Source organism: Haliaeetus albicilla, chromosome 1 (assembly GCF_947461875.1).
Source record: "Haliaeetus albicilla chromosome 1, bHalAlb1.1, whole genome shotgun sequence".
NCBI classification, from domain to species: domain Eukaryota; kingdom Metazoa; phylum Chordata; class Aves; order Accipitriformes; family Accipitridae; genus Haliaeetus; species Haliaeetus albicilla.
In genome coordinates, this window is record NC_091483.1 from 70,562,228 (window position 1) to 70,581,129 (window position 18,902).

The following is an 18,902-nucleotide window of genomic DNA, read 5'->3' on the forward strand; positions in this document are numbered from 1 at the left end:
AGGAAGACTCTTGCTCAATGATTATAGTGTTCCTTGTAATGCACTCCTACTTTTAGAGTAGGACATGGAAGAACAGAGTTAATATATACCTTTATGGAAAGAGATTTTCTATTCCAATATAAGAGGCTATCTTGCTGTTGTAGCCTGAGATTAACTTGGTGGCCACTGGATGTCATCATTACCCTGAATAAATGAAGTCGAGGTTTATTCAGGCTGGCACTTGGAAATACTTTTCATCCGGAGATGAATCTTCAAGGCGGTGCAGAGGAAACGTCTGCAACAATCCTCTTGCAATGAAACCTGAACTAAAAATCCCTTCTGACAGCCAGCAAAAGTAGTAAACAGTTGAAAAGTGAGGAGAGCTTGTCCTCCTGTGTCCATCCAAATTCAACTCCTTTGTAAATTCATGGTACCATCCTCCCTGACACTTTTATTTTTGTCTGACCAGCTCTCCTCTTCTGTCTGTTTATCCTTGGGCTCACTTACCCTGTTCAGCTCTCCTGAAGGCAGATGGTTTGATTCAATTTACCCTTTACTGAAGGACAGATTATTCCCCACTCCCCTCACAAACCACCCCCCCACCCCCCACTGCCAAAGCAACTGATTTTAGGAAAAAGGTTAAAATGGCTTTCACTGACCTTCATTGTGTGGCTTCTACAGATGTTCCTTCTCTTACTTTGAAAGCTAGTCTATTACAAATGAATGTATTAAATGTCAAGAGGCTGATTTGACTGCTTAGAATATGTCAGCCCTTATGTAGTAGGGTTTTTTTGGTTTGAGGGGTTTTGGTTGGTTTGTGGGGGGTTTTTTTTTTGTTTGTTTGGGGTTTTTTTTCGGAAACATGCATATGCTTTTAAAGGTGAGGTGTCATGCAAATTCTTATTTCCCTGTTAGGTCTTTGGGATTTTTTGCATAGGAAGTAATTATTCCTTGGTTTCAACTCACTCTTGCTCTTTTATTTCTCTTCTCCCCTTCCCTTCCTCCCAATTGTTGTCACTACCAAATTATGGAGCTTGCGTTTCTGCTTCTACAACCTGCTTTAGTATGCAGTTAATTAATATTACACCATTAAAGGTAGCCATTAATTTATGTAAGAAGAAATATGCTTTATCTGTAGAACTAGTTCTTTTCAAGATGGGTAATATCAGCATGTAAAAGGAGCAGAATTAGCATATTTCCAGAAAATTATTGGAGCCAGCTTGAATTTTCCAGTTGGGTATGTGGGTGTATTTTCCTTTTAATGTATTAATAAAATTTAGCACTGAGGGGAAACCTCAGGCTGTTTGAAATACGATTCCCTAGTGCAGTCTTATCCTTCTTTGAAGGCTTTATCAAAATTTCTGTTGGTTTCAGTCAAGCCAGGATTTTCTTCCCTAGCTTTATGTGGTTTCCATCAGTCAGTGGGAGGTTTGCACCAGGAACAGCAGTCACTGCCAGAAGACGTTCTTGTAGAGGGTATGTGTGATGAGTTCACTTCTGTTGAAGCTGGGAGGTAGCAAACATGGTGTCCTTCTCCTGAGTTCTTTAGTCCTTGCAACACTTCCCCCTCTCCTCTCCCCAGCAAATACTTTGCTCAAATTTCTGTCACTTTGTTTGATCAAGTTCAAAAGTAGGTTCAAGATGTTTGCAGGCTGTTTTCTAGTTGTAGGCTTCTCTCTGATTAATGTCATGACTTCTGTTCACTAATGATGTAAAAGCTTCTTATCAAGTCATTCCCATATTATTTAGGGGTTTTTTTTTCCCCCTTTTCTTCTGTTGGAGACATCTTTGTTGCATTTGAAGTGAAACCAGTATTCCAGATCCACAACCACTGTTATTTTGGAGACAGCTATGCATTCATGGTGTCTTATTGATTTCAGCTGTAACTGGAAAGCAAACCCTTGCTTTCCTCAGAAGCCTGAGGTCATTTGTGTTATACTTAAGCCATTCTGTAGTATACCAATCTGTGGTATAATTCTACCTTTGTAAAATTTGTGAATTGTTTAAAGCAAATAGACAAGAAAGTTGTGATCAGTAGGAGCTTGTCGCCAGTGATCACCATTCTGCACGACTTCTTGCACTAGCAACTAGGTGTGGAAAAACACCTTTGTTAAGTCTGTCTAACAATGTCCAGCATTTTAATGATCATGGCATAAAACCTTACAGGAGTGGTTTTTTGTTGCTCTGTGGTTGGTTGTATCTATCAGAATTTGTTGTAAATAATACTAGTTACAAATACTTCTCTTCTGCCAATGTTTCATAACAATTTTCTCCTGAGCTCTGTCATGTATCTATTAACTGTAACTTGAGCAAATATCCAAGAGGTTATTCACCATAGTATCTAAGCAGTGATGGTTTTGAAGAAAGGAGGGACAAAGACGGAGTTGGACATCTTGCTGAAAGAGACTCTGGAACAGGAATGGACATGGGGAGGGCTGCAGGCATGGCCAAGGTCCTGTCTTGTAAGAGGAGGTGACAGCAACATTGCTTGTGTGGCCAAGTAAATAGAGGGAAGGGAGGTGAACTGACTGCACCATGTTAACACAAGAAACAAGAACTGCAGAAGGAATAGAGTGGCTTAATCTCAAGGACAATATTGCTACAAGAATAACTTTTTATAAATGTTCTATGAGTAAATGCATGCTGAAATTCAGCAGAGTGATGTTTGGAACAGACTCCTGGCCAAAGTAGCTTGAGCAGAAAATTTAACTTTTAAATTGGAGCCCGACGCATTTATCTGGATTATATGAGGTTGTTGCCTTCAGTGGTTCTGTAGAAGTCTCTCCACAGAAAAGGAAAGCATTTACATAGGCTGTGGGGCATAGCCTTACAAGCATTTATTAAAAACCTAATTGATAACTTCCTCCATTATCAAATGCAACAGTGTTCCTTTAAACGTGGAAGTGTGATAAAAATAGCTCCAAAGCGCTGAGTATTACTTGATGCAGTTCAGAAAGTCCTTACTGCTTTTTGTGTCAAGTAGGTTAAGCAGCCCCAAAGTGATTTTTTAGCAATCTTTTATTTATGAAGACCTGCCCGGGTGAAGCAGGAGGCATGTGGGCAGCCCCAGGTTGGGTGCTGGGGGGCAATAGTCAGCTTTGGCAGTGTCTTAAGGCTGGTTGGCTGTTTCCTATTCCTTCGGCCTTCCCAAGTTTTCTACTGGAAGTGCTGAGGGTTGACTATCTTCTCATTTCCTTCTAATGCCTTTTTCATGCCAGTTCTGTCAACTTACTCTCATTATTATTTTGGTCAACTGTTATTTATCCCTTAATATCTTTCTTCTTTTTTCCCCACCTACTTTCTTCTCCTCCCATCACTTGTGTTCCTTGTGTTTCAGGTTTGACTTCATCTCCTCTAGTAAAACAAGCTCTTTAATCTCTTTCTCATCCTATGTCCCTTTCTCTGTAATAATTCTGGTTTTAAATTTGAACCTAGGAGGACAAGATTATACAGATAACCCAGATGTAATGAATCTTCTAAAAATAGAATTACATGACATACTTCCTTATTATTTCCTGGTTTTCCTGGAAATGTTTTGGCTGAAATATTACAGAAATGCATTTACTTTTTTTTTCTGTCACGCCATATTGATACAAACTTGCCAAACACTACTATATCCACTTTTAAAATTATAGTATAAAAGAGCAGATGCAAAAAAAAAAATCTAATTATGATTGTAAAACTTAAATACAGTCATTCTTTTGGATTCTGAATATATAGGCTTTTACTCTATTTGTCTCCAAAGATACTAATTTTAGAGTATTGAGTCTGAAGAAGGTGTTTCTTTAGTGTGCAATGCTTATGAAGTGTGATTATGTGAAGGAGAAAAGCTGCAGTCGTGACAATGGTCCTCTGCTGCTGTGGTTTGATATTCTTACTTTCTTTCCTCTGTCTTAATTCTCTCCCATCCAACAAATGCCAGCAATGCTGTTTATTCAAGATCCTGATTCTTGTAGGTCATAACCTATGGGAAACCACATCTATTATGTCTCTGTTGAGGTTTGGGAAATTACACGATGGTAAAGCTGGCTGGTGATCAGACTACAGAGCACAACGACTTTACGAGCTGGTGACCTGCTTCTCTCCACCACCCTGACTGCTGAGAGTAGTGTGCTCTTTTTCATGTGCTAGCATCTTGTTTTAGTCTTCTGTCAGCCAGAGCCCTTAATTCTTTGGAAGCCATGGCAACTGTAGATGGCAACTTGGTGCTGGCCCACAGGTGTGCAATCATGTTATCTGCTGTAATGTAGGCACCGAATTATTGCTACTGGCTACAGGATGATTTAATTTGGGGCATTTTTGGTTGTATAGCATGTGCAGCTTTCCATATATCAAACTGAAGGAAAAAAAAGATACTAAGATAAGGAGGAACTGTTTCAGGCCTGTCACTTCTTCAAACACTGCCTGTCCATTCTCTCTGTTTCTGTGATTCTGCAATTTAATCACCCAGCCCATTTTTCTGACAGATTGCTCCCTGCAAAGCAAAGGCCAATGCATTGTCAACTTCAGTTTTGAAAGTTCAAATTTACACTTACTGTCTTGAGGGAATATTGGCTGGCCTGATTCTGGCATATTCTGTGTATCCTCAGGTGTCTCTCTGTAACTAACTCATCTAGTTCCTCCTGCATGTAATGTCCTGATCCAAAGGTTTTCCTTAGGATGGTAGCATCTTTTAAATGTTGTAGACCACCAGGCTGTCTCTTCTATTGCTTCAGCTTGTTTAATGAAGGTGGTCTTTAATGTTTCCTTAAATGATAGAGGATTTAGTTTATGAATACATTTGCTGTAGTTACTATATTCATATTTTTTAATACATTGAGCCTCAGTATCTCTTTCATCTGTGTGCCCATAGGAAAAAGGGGAGGAGAAAAAATGTTTCACAGTGTGTATATGTATTCAGGACAGATAAAACTGGAATTGTTGCCTGTTGCCATGTTTTCCTCAGACTTCTGCTTTGAGCCCTGTGTGTAAGGTTTTGCCGAGCTGTAGTTGTTTCCCCTGGAGCTGCCCCCAGTGGCTGGCTGGCTCCGGCTGCTTCTCTGACCAGAACAGCTGTTTGCCATAGGTAGGTCAATGGAAAAATATATTTTGTTTACTTCGGGAACCCTATTTTATACACTTCAAGTGTTTCTAGGTCATGCACCCACAAGCTTGTCTAACTATATTGCACTGTTTCATAGTGGATAGTATGCTGTCCTAAAAACCTTGCTCTCCTTGCATCCTAAGGGTTATTGGGGCAACGCTTTCCGAATAATCCCTATTGCTGCTGTAGGTGTTTCCAGAAGGAAAAAAAAAAAAAGTAGAGCAAACAGAAAAATTGTAAAATTCCTGATGTGTCCCTCTCTTGAATGTTGTAGGTAGTTTTGGTCATCCTGCAGTGTAATCGAGCAATACAAGGTACAGGAGGGAGCAGCAATGATCAGAGATGGGAAGCGGCTTCTTGAGGAGCTAAGGCTGGGTTAAGGCTGGATAGCTCTTATGGGTAACCCCATGCTGGGTAAACACTTAAAGCAGTGCAAAACAAAGTACACCAGAGAAGACTCAGAATTTGTCTTTAAGTGACACACTGTCATTGTCTAGATTTTCCTCGATCTTTCTTTAAATACGCTTGGAATTTGTCATGTTGCAAAACTGTGGTGTAAGTGGTTACCGTTACGAACTTTATTAATTGGATGTTGTCTTCGTCATTGAAGCAACATGAATGACAGTTTTACATTCCACTTTTCTGAGGAATTTGAGCAGCTTTAATGCGTATCTGGCTAGATATTACCTGTTTTTAAAAAAGGAGTTAGCTGGAAATAAGTCTGTGACACATGGTGATACTGGCCAAACTGTCCTCCCCCCACAACTGATGATTCTAGCAAAGAAATTCTGTTATTGATAGAAATACCAATTTCTACAGCAAAATTAGCTAAATTTTGGAAAGGACTAATGAACTTCATAGACACTGTAGTCTACATCTAGTAAGGAAAGATTTCTGTGAGGAGTCCCTGTCAAGTTAGTTGTTCTTTATGCAAGTGGACTGTGCTAAAGAATAGTTGTGATTTTTTTTTTCCTTTTTTTAAAATCAAACTAAGAATTTCTGTAGATGCCGTGACAAAGTAATTTTCTTTACCAGACCTCTTAAAAATGACATAGTTGAAATGGCAGATAGTTGTGTGTTTAGGAAAGTTTATATAGAAGTTTTTCATTTTGCTTTACCAAGTTCTTTTTTACTCGTTCACTTGCACTAAAATAGACAGTGATGGAATAGGTAGTTGTACAGCCCGTGCAGTTGAAGACCGTTCTGAAAACTAAGCTTTGATTTTACTTGTCAAAGCTTCATTTTTAGTGTATTTTTTCCCCTTGTTTTTCTTTTTTTTAAACTGATCCTTCTTCCTAAGACTCTTGACTAAGGATACCTTAAAAACTGTCAGTAAATTATAGATAAAAAAGGAAAGCAATTCAGAATTGCTCAGGGGACCTGCAGCCTGCAGGTGGACATCAATAGCAAAATGGTCTGTTGGAGATGCTCTTGAAATGAATCTAACACATTAGCATGATAACACAAAGTATGAATCAACCAGTTTCCTCATATTTTTCTGTGAGCTCTTTTTGTTCTATATGTTTGTCTTCCCCTTGAGCCACAATAGTGACTATAGTTGAAGATACTTATCTTTCAAGATATGAGTGAGAATTTATTCCATAATATAGAACCGAGAGCTCTTGTGACAATGAGAGACAGGTAACTGTTGCAACTGTGTGAAGTATCTTTGAAATGAAAGCAGCTTATGCCTTATGGATGCACACTGTTTACAGAATATGAAAAGGTGTTTGTAGCTTCCATTAGAGTAGGACAAAAGCATCCCCTAGTTTAGCATTTTCCAGAATCACTCAAATTCCCAAAGTGTCCTGTATGTGATTATTTCAAACATCTGGCTGTGTAGAACAGAAAAATATAACATCTTCATTCTGCCTAGTTGTAGTCTAGAAATATAACAAAGCAAAGTCTAGTTGGAGGCCAGCGGCTAGTGGTGTACCCCCGGGGTCAATACTGGGTCCAGTCCTGTTCAGTATCTCCATTAATGACCTGGGTGATGGTGCAGAGTGTACCCTCAGCAAGTTTTCAGAGGACACCAAACTAGGAGATGCAGCTGATACAGCAGAGAGTCGTGCAGCCACCCAGAGGGACCTTGACAGCCTGGAGAAATGAGCTGACAGGAGCTTCATGAAGTTCAACACGGGAAGTGCAAAATCCTGCACCTGGGGAGGAACAACCCCAAGCACCGATATATGTGCTGGGGCCCACCCAGCTGGAAAGCAGCTTGACAGAAAAGGACCTGGGTCCAACCAAGTTGAACATGAGCCAGCAATGTGTTGTTGTGGTAAAGAAGGGAAATTGTATCCTGGGCTGCATTAGGAGGAGTACTGCCAACAGGGAGGTGATCCTTCCCCTCTACTCAGCACTGGTGAGGCGATATCTGGAGTGCTGTGTCCAGTTCCGGGCTCCCCAAAACAAGAGAGACATGGACAGACTGGAGAGAGTCCAGAAAGGGATTTCTCACATGATGAAGGGGCTGGAGCATCTCTCCTATAAGAAAAGGCTGAGAGAGCTGGGACTGTTCAGCCTGGAGAAGAGAAGGCTCGGGGGGATCTTACCAAAGTGTATAAATACCTGAAGGGAGGGTGCAAAGAAGATGGAGCCAGGTTCTTTTCTGTGGTGCCCAGTGACAGGACCAGAGGCAGTAGACACAAACTGAAACACAGGAGGTTCCCTCTGAACATCAGGAAACAGTTGGGTATTTTTTCCTGTGAGGGTGACCAAGCACTGGCACGGGTTGCCCAGAGAGGTCGTGGAGTCTCCATCCTTGGAGATACTCAAACACTGTCTGGCATGGTCCTGGGCAGCCAGGTCTAGGTGACCCTGCTTGAGCAGAGGGGGTGGACCAGATGACCTCCAGAGAGCCTTTCCAACCTCAACCATTCTGTGATTCTATGAAATACTAAGTGCACACAGAATTGTATATAACAATTTACAATGCAAAGATCTCAGTGTATTTGTGTTGAACTTTTCAAGAGTGATTTCCTAAGGCTCTCAAACCTGAGCTCAAAGACCTTAACTAAACCGTATGCCCAAATATGTGAGTAGTCCTGTTAATTTCAGTGGGACAGTTTATATCCATAGAAACATGATGCTTTGTGGAGCCTATTGTAGTATATAAGTTGCTAGTTCTTAGTGAGATCTTAAGAGCAAAAATTAGTGTAGGACATAGGAAGAATAAACTAGGAATTTGGCTTATCAGTTCTGGTCCCTAACTTTTTTTTTTTTGATCCAGAGTCACCTGAGATGGAGCAAGATTTTGAGGAGGTGGTTTCAAGTACTCCTGTAAACACTCTGCCATTGAGACAGAGTTGCAAAAGGTGACTCCCAAGTTATTCTGGTCCCTGCCATTCCTCTGGACTGCTGAGCTTGTACAGTGTTTCTTAAAAGCACAGAAGCAAAGTGTCTTTATAGTCTTGTAGTAAAATGCAAAACTCTGAATTAAAGGCTTAAGCCTTACCAGAAGAGTGTTTTAAAACTTCTGCTAAGGATACAGGAGACACGGTGCTTGTAAATGGCAGCTCAAATCCTTAAGGGGATGGTATCTGCTAAGAATAACTCAGAAAAACACCCTTACAAAGAAAGGAACTTCTAAATATGATCTTAAAAAAAAAAAAAAAGAAAGAAACAAAAACAGAACTGGAAAACATTTCAGTGCTTTTTCAGATAATCACCGATTTCAGCAGGTGTTTGTATGCCTTTCTGAGCCTGGATTGATTATGTGTATCTGGATGGAAATCCGCCTGCGCTTCGTGCAAACTGGTACCAGACATGCCAATTAAGAATTGCTTGAGGTAGTGATTTTGAAGATGGCAATCCTTTTTAAAATATTCTCTGGGTTCCTTTTTTATCTAGGGATGGGAAATTTCCTGCATCTTTTCACAGTAACACATAAGGCACAGAGTTTCTTATTGCTGAAGTAATTTCTGTGTCATTTATCGAGGCACTTGCACTTAATTACAAGCTGTAAGTTGCCGATCAGGGGCTTGGCAGTCACCTCACCCAATAGTTGATGCAGCCAAGGGAAGCTGCTGTGCAGCCACCAGGTAGAGATACACAGCCTTAGTGCTGACAAGGGTACAGAAAGGCTGCCGGGGCCCTCTGGGTTGTTGCATATTCATAGTTCAGTAGTACCCATGGAAAGAGAAGGTCTGCTCCATTATACCAGCCCTGTTGGTGGGATGTGGTGGGTGTTGATATATTTGTAATGGAGACATTAAATGAGGTATTTTGTTTATATCTATCGTAGACCAGCTGAGATTATGTATTTAATGGAGATTATAAATCAACTTTTTATTGGTTCCCACAGACAGACACAAAGGTATTTATTAATCCCTTTTCTGTACAGAACTCATTAAGTAATGCATGGGAAAACAACTGTGAGTTCATATTTGCAAATGACATTCAGTCCATTAAAGCTGGACTTAAATTCCTGAAGTTTTAGGAGCAACACATGGCTGATTGGCCATATGTAGTATTCACATGTTGCAGTTTTGCATTTGGGAAGGAGAACATCCTGCAAGAAAGGGTTTGTCTGAATGTGGAAGTGGAAGTATGGTTACAGAAGAAAGAGAACTGTGGAGATACATATATTATTTTTAGACTTACTGCTGAACAACAGACTTCATGGTAGAGCACCTAATGTTTGGATGAAAGTTTATCATCAGGGAGGACTACTTTCTCATACACAGTTGAAACAATGCCCACCTAACTCTTGAGAAGATAAGATTTCTAGGTAGTAGTACTCTGTATAATTTGGTCAGTTGGAAAAGCAGTAGACAAGCTTTCATGGAAAGATGTCTTTCAACAGGGCTGAAGTAAAGACAGACTTCAAAATACTATGGAAGTTGAGAGCAGTTGTTTGTAATTTGTTAGACCCCTTTCTCCTGATCCACTGAAACATAGTTAACGTATGTAACTAAACTTACAGCACTTATTTATATTGTCTAGATATTTAAGGTTTGACTTCTTCCTTATTTGGCAATCTTAAAAGGGTGGACTTTTTCACTTATTGTAGTTGACCTAGTAACAGGCAGTATCTGTCTATGAACCTCATCTTACCTTGTGTTTGTTGGACTCTGCTTCAGAAGTTTATGAGCAAGTAAACGTTTTAGATTTGCCTGTCTCCTTAGAGCTTGAGTATCTGATAATATTTACAAATCTGTTATTAGTCTAAAGTGATTTGACCTGTGACTTCCTTCCCAGTGTGCTTCACATACTGGGGAGATAACTGCCATTTAAACCTTTTTGAAGGTTCTGGATGATTAACATTTCAGTTTTAATTTCCATTGTCCTTTGTAAAATCACCCATTTTTGCAAATTCATGTCCTAATATTTAAATTTGTCCTTTACAAATTGGATATTAATGCTGTGGTAAATTAGTCAAGCATCATAGGTAGCATGCAGTCATCATATTGAGTAATAAGGTGTATTTTCCAGACTTGTGTTTCTTAGTTTACTTTTGAAGCTACGGGCAAAAAGAAAAATCGGGAGGTATATTCTTGATTAGTATTTTGAGGGATTTTTTTAACTTAAAGTAAATGTCAAAATGAGATTTTTTTTTTTTTAAATGTAAAGAGATCTGTTGCCATTAAAAAAGTGTGAAGATTGAATATTCAGCTGTTTCAGTTTTTTTAAAAACAACAGATGTTCTTTGGGGTTTTTAATAGGTTTTTTCCTTAACTTTGATATACCTTCAGTTTGGCAAAATATAATCACACAATAAAAGAATTGCATCTCATGTAATTTCTAGACACCCTGAAGCATTTTGCTTCACCTCCTCCTGCAGCCCCAGGAGGATGCAGGTTTCTGGAGTTGTGTGTGTTGCATCTGCCAGTTCCAGAGGGACATCTGAGGTACCCTAGGGCATCCAAATGACACTATATGCTCATGTTTGAGGAACTGAATCTTATTGTCTTCAATTATTTTAATTTACTATTTTATATTTTATTATTTATGGAAGTTAACTTGAGCCTACATGCACAGCTGAAAGGAAGTTTTGTCAGAAATTTTGCATAGCACCAACATACCTCTAATTTTTCTTTCTAAAGAAGCTCAACTATATATGCTGCTGATAAATCTGTTGAGAGCTTGCCATTTCCCATTGCTTTTCTCAGAAATTTTTACTTTTCTCAGAAATGAATAAGCAATGAAGACAAATTGTGCCGTTTAAGTGTTCAGTAAAAAGCTAGTTGCTACCCCAATAAAAAGATGGACCAAGAAGCATCTTGGGAACTTGTAACAGACACCTTTAATTCTCCCTCTCAATATGTACAACATGGTCTAACATGCAGTTTAGTGAACAGAAGGTCATGGGATTTGAACACCGACCACTTTCAAGGCTGTTTTAAGTCCTGATCCAAAGGTGGTTTACTCAGTAACAAAAACCTCCCGCTGACTTCTGTGAATTTTAGATTAGGATTGTACAGCCGTAAGTCTGGTAACTTTCTGTACTGTTTAATACCTGGGAAGACACTGAGACTTGAGTAATCTTGTTGTTAGAGCTATATCTGTAGTTATGACATATAAAAGTAAAGATCCATGTGGGTGCAGAAGAGAAGTGAAATACACATACTATCTGGGTTGCCTCTGTTTCAAACCAGAAGGTGATTTGTAACTGTATATAACATATAATAATGTAAATAATGTTACTACAACATACTTCTACAGAAGCGGGTTACAGGCATGGTCATGCAAACAGAAAATTGTATCCTGCGGGGAAGCAACTGTTAGAGGGGGAGATTCGTGCCCTCTGCAGCCAGAGGAGGTTGTAGAGCAGAGTTTGGAGTGGCACAAGGAAGGTAAGAGAAAGGTAGTTGTCCTGCACCTTACGTGTCTTCAGGTCTGAAGCCTGGCATACAGAAGAAGTACTCATTTCTCAGCTGCCTCATGGTCATCACCACTGTGCCATACCCTTGACTCAAGGAAGAAAAGACAGTTCTAATGCTAAGAAATTAGTTGCATCTCAATGCAGGCCAGTGAGGTTGTGCTTTAACTTTAGGAGTGTTTTATGTGGCACAGTAACAGATTAACAGAGAAATGCTGGCCTTGTGCAGTCTTCTCAGCTCGGCACACCCAAGTTAGTCTACTCAGTCTGTTCTGAGCAGGGATGTGATTTTTTTTGTGTGGCAAACGGAATATTTCTGATATGAAGTTTTTGTGCCAAGTCTCTACTAAAGAGGATAAGATTCAATTGCTTGAACATAAGCATATAGTATCATTTTGATGCCCTAGGGTACTTTAGATGTCCCTGTGGGACTGGCAGATGTGACACACAAAACCCCAGAGACCTGCATTCTTCTGGGCCTGCAGTGGGAGACGAGGCAAGATGCTCTAAGGCATCTAGAAATTATACTGGATGTAGTTCTTTTTAGCTCTATGTGTGTGTGATTATATTTTGCCAAACTAAAGTTTTAAATGTGTTCCTGCTTCTTATAGGAACATGAAAAAGAAGAGACTGCCAAATCACTCATTCCTGGACATTTTTAGTATCTTGCATTGGATGCAAGAGACTTTTGTCTCTTCACTTCCCACATATAAAATGGGTAAAATATGTCATTTTACATAAGAAAGGTATTATATGAAAAAATCATTGCTGTTTGTAAAGTGTTCAGCACTGTAGTAAACCCATCATAACCCCCCACCCCCAGGGAATTAGTTCCAGAATTAATATTTAAATAGTGACTATTTAATAGTGACTGGTAAATAGACCAGCTCACTGAGAGATCACAATTCATCCTGTGCACTGAATGAGAAAAAGGGAGAGTGAGTATTTATTTTGATACGATCTCCTGCACCTTTCAAGCAGTAAAGCTAAAGAAGCCCTCAATAGCTCTGTGAGGCAGCATGGCTGTTACGCTGGGATCCCAAGCAGGGCTGGAGACCTCTGGGCAGTGCCCTGTGCTACCCTGTGTGCAGGCTGCTGCCTAGGAGGAGGTATTTGGGGTGCTGTAATTTCCCTGTGGCTCTAGAATGGACAGGAGACAGGGATGTGGGAAGCGTGCCCTGGGGCAGCTGGGCTCAGGGATGCTCAGCGGGATGTGGGGGTCTCCACAGCACAGAAAACCAAACTTGGGGCAGAAAGCAAACGAGGAGCCTGACTGTGCTGTAGTGGTTGATACTCAGTTGGGAATGGGGAGCAGGATACATGTCCAGATTATGCTTTTTAAATAAATAAATAAAATTATTGAGAGAGAGAGAGAGAGTAGAGCCTGTGGCAGTCATGTATTTCCTTACTCCGTCTTTTTGATCCTGTCATACATGTTGTACTGGGATACTTAATTGACCTCACTAGATCTTTCCAAAAAGGAGTGCTCACATACAGGGCAGTACAGCATTTCTTTCCACCTCTGTTGTATGACAGAATTCAGTTCTCCCTTTTAAAATTTTTATATCTATGTGTATATTCTTAGCCTTTTCTGTGTTGAAAGTGTCTTCAAAGTTTATCAAAATCTTCCTAATTAGAGAAAATACTAAATGTAACCGGTGCTTAAATAGATTACTGAGCTTCATATGGGCCAATAGTTCAGCTGTCAGCAGTGCCTGCTGACATTTCCCCATGCCAGTTTCTTTTCCACCTTTTAATTGTTACAGTAAGTTTCATTTTCTTCATTTTAGCTGATGATTCTTTGACATGGTAACATTTGCTTTACTGTATTATGGTATAGTTTGATCTTGTCTCATTTGCAGTTGATAAATCCATGTCGTGCTTTATCCATTTCCTCCCCCCCCCCGCCCCTTGTATTTCTGCAGCTTTGCACTTTATTATATCAACCTTCGAATGAGCCTGTGCTTGTCAAACTTGCTCTACTATTTAACTGTCTTTTGTAAATAGATCAAAGCCGGATTTTTTCGTGCTCCAGCCTAAGCAAATATCCATAATGTGACAGTTTAAAATTAAAATTTTACCATCTTGACATGTTATTTGTACTGATTCTGAGTAGGTGATGAGTCACGTCCCCTGTAATTAAAATATTTAATGCTCTTTTAAGTTTTTCCTGAGATAAAATGGGATGTGGTTGTTTTCATTTCTCTCAGCGGTGCCCATGTGCTTCTTCTTACTGACGACAACTGGGGCAAAATGTTAATATGTCTCCTAAGTCACACCTACGCTGTCTTTTGCTTTTACCTTGTTATTGCTTTTGAGCATTGTCCCAGTTTGTATCCTGTCCTATTCCTTCTTAAAGAGGTTAGGGAACCCTCTTTTTCCCTGCTTCTTTTAATTCTCTTTATAGGGTCTAGTTCAGCTTGATTTTCTGCAATTTTTTTATGGATCTTTTAAGCTCATTTTAGTCCTTCTATTTCTTTTCTGTTGTGGGATGAAGAATTTGAACATGGATAATGTAAATTAAGAGAAAAGCAAGTAGAACATACATTCTATAGCATTGAATAGGCATCACCCAAAAACCTTTGAAATGGATGGAGAAGTGGTGACTTATTGATCAACTCATGCCAGCAATGGCAAGTGGGAGCATATTTATGACTCTTTACCTTAAGGTTTTAAAAGTAAAACAGAAATCTTTCACAGAGGAAGTTAATAAAGCTCAGTGTCTCATGTGGTGAAAATAGAAGGCTTTTTATTATACTGTCAGGGTCTGTTATTTATTGTGAAGGGTAAGTTCAGAGGTTCAGTCTCGTTCATACCTTTTTTAAAATAACACTTTCAGAAGAGTTATTTGAGAGAGATGTGACCAACTGAAAAACCATACACTATGGAGACTTTAAAAGGGGTGAAAGCTTATTCCAAGTAGGTCTCCATGGGTTGGCAGAATGTTAATAATAACAAAATTCAGAGGATACTTTTTTAAGAAGTGCAGTTGACATTGTGGAAAAAACCTACAGAAAATATGATGTGCGAATCAAGAGTAAGATTTTTATTTAGAAGTATTGTAAAAAGTTCTATCACCATATAAACTTTTTTTTGTATGATACATATCAGGTGTGTTTATATTATAGGAAATTATTCCAGGCAGACATAGAATGAAACTGATGAGTTATACTGCTTGTTTTCTTAAGTTATTCTTTACAAACAGGTACCTACTTTGTTTGTGTGATTATTAACTGTTCTTAAAGTCTTAACCTTAGTTTAATTTTCTGGTTTTTAAAATAAGATTCAGGCTCATTTGTTTATATATATTTTGTTATAGATTGTTAACCACTCCATTCTCCTATATTAGGTAAAGCTCTCCACTCAGCTGCATTAAAAGAAAAAAAAAAACAGGAATGAAGAAATAGTATCTTGAAGTCTTCATGGTAATGGAGGTTCTTGGGAAGACTGATAACCTCAAGCGTTAAATTGTTTGAAAAAATCGCTTTCTCAAGTTGTTTACCCATCCCAGGAGTTGTTTGGGTTTTTTTTTAAAAAAAACTCAATCACTTAAAGAGCAAGTGAAAAGTTTGATTAGGAGATACCCCATATATTCTGCCTGGCCGTTATTCAGTTATCTCAGGCCCCAGTTCAGGCTTGGAGCTTGGTTTACATCCCGTACCATGCAGTATTATATTTTAGGCATTGCTGAAGTGGGAGAATGTAAAATAAAAACTATCAACAGAAAATAGCTTGGGGGCTTTTGACCTTTGATTTGACTGTGAAAAATTATATTGAAATAAAATTTATCCAGCTCTGTTTAGGGAAATGTGGGCTCTGAATGGATAGATTCATTCTGATGGAAGGACAGGATCCAAACCCCCGGTGCCTTTCAGAGCTCGATCAGCCAGGATGCAGTGCAATCTGCCTTTGATCTAGCCAAGCTTTTGAAAATGTGCTAGACGTGGTGCCTGAACAGTAGGCCCACTGAAGACTCAGCAGTCTTTTCAATTAAGAACCAAGTCTCAGATTAGAAATCATTGAATTAAATAGATGAATGCTGAACTTGGAGAAAACGACTAGAAAATTTCATCTTGGCATTCAATTGGAACAGAAGGTATCTTAAGAACATGGATGGATTGAGGTCCATTTTGCAGGAGAAAATAATACTGCTTGCACCTTTCTTCTTCAGCTGCTTGAAAGTATTGGGTCTTGAGAGTAAGCCCAGAAAGCTAGATGAGCTCTCTGTTGCCTTTCCCAGCCTTTTGCAGAAAGAGGTTTGCTCAGGTCACCCTCTATAGCTGGTTTTAAATAATGAATGCATGTGAGGATGTTACCAACTTTGTTCCAGTTGATTTCAAAGAAAATTATCAAAGTCAGGTTGTATCTGAAATCTGCTAGCAGCTGAGTAGATTCATATAAATAGTGTTGGATAGTGCAGCACCTTGTGCTCTTCATCTACACCACAGTGGGACTCTGGCAGGTTAAAACTGCCTGGCTTCTGTATGGGGGACTTGCCAGAGAGGGGTCATCGGTGCTTTGTGTTGGGGGGGGATGCTGCAGATGGCTGTCGCATTGCTGGACACTTCCAGCAGATCACTTGCAAGGCAATAGAAAAAGTAATTTCTATTTCATGGCCTTGGGAACAGGGCTGTCGGTGTTTCATTTGAAGATCTGAGCTAGGTTAGCTAATTCAGAGTGGAAAACAGTATCATGTGTTATTCTTAGTTACACTACCATAAACTCAAAGGAATTCTTTAAGGTCCCGTGATTTTGGGCAGGAGGATAGGTGAAACCCATTTCTTATACTTAAATTATCATGGAAGCCAGCTTAAGAGGTGGAATCATTGGCTGCAAGAGGAAACATTCATAAAGACAACTTCACATCAATTAGCCAGGTATCTTTTTTCTTCTTAAATTATATAGCTGTCTTTCACTCTAATTGCATTGAACTCTATATCTCTTCTTTTCTGAATGGAAATGAAAACTGCCCAACTATGTGTTAGTTGTACATGTAAGGCAAATGTTGTGTTTTGCCAAGTAGAAGAGGCTTGTGATGAGACCTCAGCCCGACTTGGTTCATTCCCAGCAGCTGTGAAATGCTGAATGGTCAGTGCCTACGTTACACTGAGAGCCACAAAACTGTGCTAAACTGCAGCTTAGCTGAAGTGTTATCAGGATTTTACCCATTCTATGACAATTAGAGGACCGAGCCAAACATATATGTATGGGTTGGGCTTTTTTTAGATCAATTAGATTAGACTAAGAGACAACATGCAGGTATATGTAACTATATGAAAATAGTGTTGTACTGGTTCTTAAAGCTAATGAGTGAGTGGGGATGACGTGTAGAATATACATTTGAGTATACATCATACTTTTACATGTATAGCTGTTGATGCTGAAGGAAAGGGAAAACATGTTATGTGTTGCTGTTTTCCAGCTTCCTTGTGTTTCTTCATTCTCAGTCAGTTGATGGCTTGAATTCTGTCTTCCTTGGCCCTGGAGTAAGGTGATTTGAGGGGGAGGTGTTCAAACTGCTTACTATGCTCAGGCAGAAGACATAACTCTGCTCACTTAAGCAATATGTTGAATGATGAAAAGTTACAGCGTTTCCCATCAAAGCTATTTTTCTTTCTAGTATCACTATGGGAGAGTATTACTGACTTATGTTTGCATCTGTTTGCAGGAACCTCGGTGGCCTTACTTATTTGGAGCAATCATTGTTCCTTCACTGATACAAGTTGTGATTCTGCCTTTTCTTCCTGAAAGTCCTCGTTACCTCCTACTGGAAAAACATAACACGAGCAAGGCAGAAAAAGGTATGATGTGTTACTTTCTTGCAACAAAGGGTGTTTATTGTAGGGATGCAGGCCAAAAAGTAATTCTGATATCACAGTAACAGCAGAATATTCCAATAGGAGAGATTCTCTTGGCAATTATTTTTCTGTCACCTTTTTTGTTTGTGTGTGTGTAAATATAACTGTTGCTTTGATTTTTTTATTATAAATTAAGTTCTCTAACAAAGTAACTTATATAGCATTATGCATGGTGATACAAACCTAACCAAATTGTCCTGCTGTTGTGCATCAGCCACTATATGCAGAATTCATTTGGGAATGAGAGGTGGTTTCAGTCTTCATGACTCTCCCTCATCTACAGTCTTCACAGTTTGGCTAACAAAAACACTGATTCTGTTCCTGTTTTTTTTTTCAGTAGTCACTGTGTTTGACCCTGTGCTTCTGTAACTCAGTAACCTTTGTAGGTCTAATAAAAACCTCATACACCTATTTAACTGAAAATTTCCAGTGCTTCCGTATAGCTTGCTTCAGTTTCACAGACATAGACCAGCATATTTTGTTCTTACTTTAGGTTCTGTGTATAAAAGAATTTGCTTGTGTGATCACAGCTGCTGTATGCTCTGCCCCAGTAAAATTACTATGGTTGGTTGTAAGTTCCAGTATATCATCATGTTATGGCTGAGAGAATGTTGAAAATTTGTTTTTGCTTATTATAGGGACACATTAAAAACAGGAGTGTACAAAGGAGGAATGAGTCCGATTATAATACCAAAATGTTTGCAGAACATAACTGTGCTTTAAAAATCATTCCTAAAAACTTCATTTGAATATAACACTTAACATTTTTAGTCACTAACTAGTTGCTCGCAACATTACTTGCAAAGTGTGAATCAGCCCCTGAAACTGAAATTTAATAATCTTTTAGCGTGAAATTAATGCAACTCACTCTATCCTGTTTCTTCTACTATGAAATGAAAAACTGGCCTTTGTTCCGATGAGCACTCTGAAATACAAATGGCACGCTAATGAAGAGACTCCCATGTTGTCTCAGTTTGGTGTTGAATGAAGAATTCTGTAAAGGCTGGAGCCTCAGACAGTTAGAGATACAGTTCAGTGTTTAAAAAAAAAAAAAAAGGTGCAAAAGCAGCAAGGCTTTGGCTAGAGTTCTTTAGCTTTACAGAGTCAGCAGAGATTTGATGAGGCAGAGAACAGCTTTTCCAGGGACTGTGAAGGAAAG

General features: G+C 39.2%; 1 protein-coding gene across 2 annotated transcripts in view; it reads left to right on the forward strand.

Annotated features, from left to right (window-relative positions):
* The window catches only part of SLC2A9 (solute carrier family 2 member 9), a 115,339-nt gene that overhangs the window by 27,562 nt on the left and 68,875 nt on the right, over positions 1 to 18,902 (forward strand). For both annotated transcript variants that reach the window (XM_069793575.1, XM_069793564.1), the window contains one exon: positions 17,554 to 17,686. In XM_069793575.1, the coding sequence (XP_069649676.1) occupies positions 17,554 to 17,686 (133 nt within the window). The remainder of the gene's footprint in view (positions 1 to 17,553; positions 17,687 to 18,902) is intronic.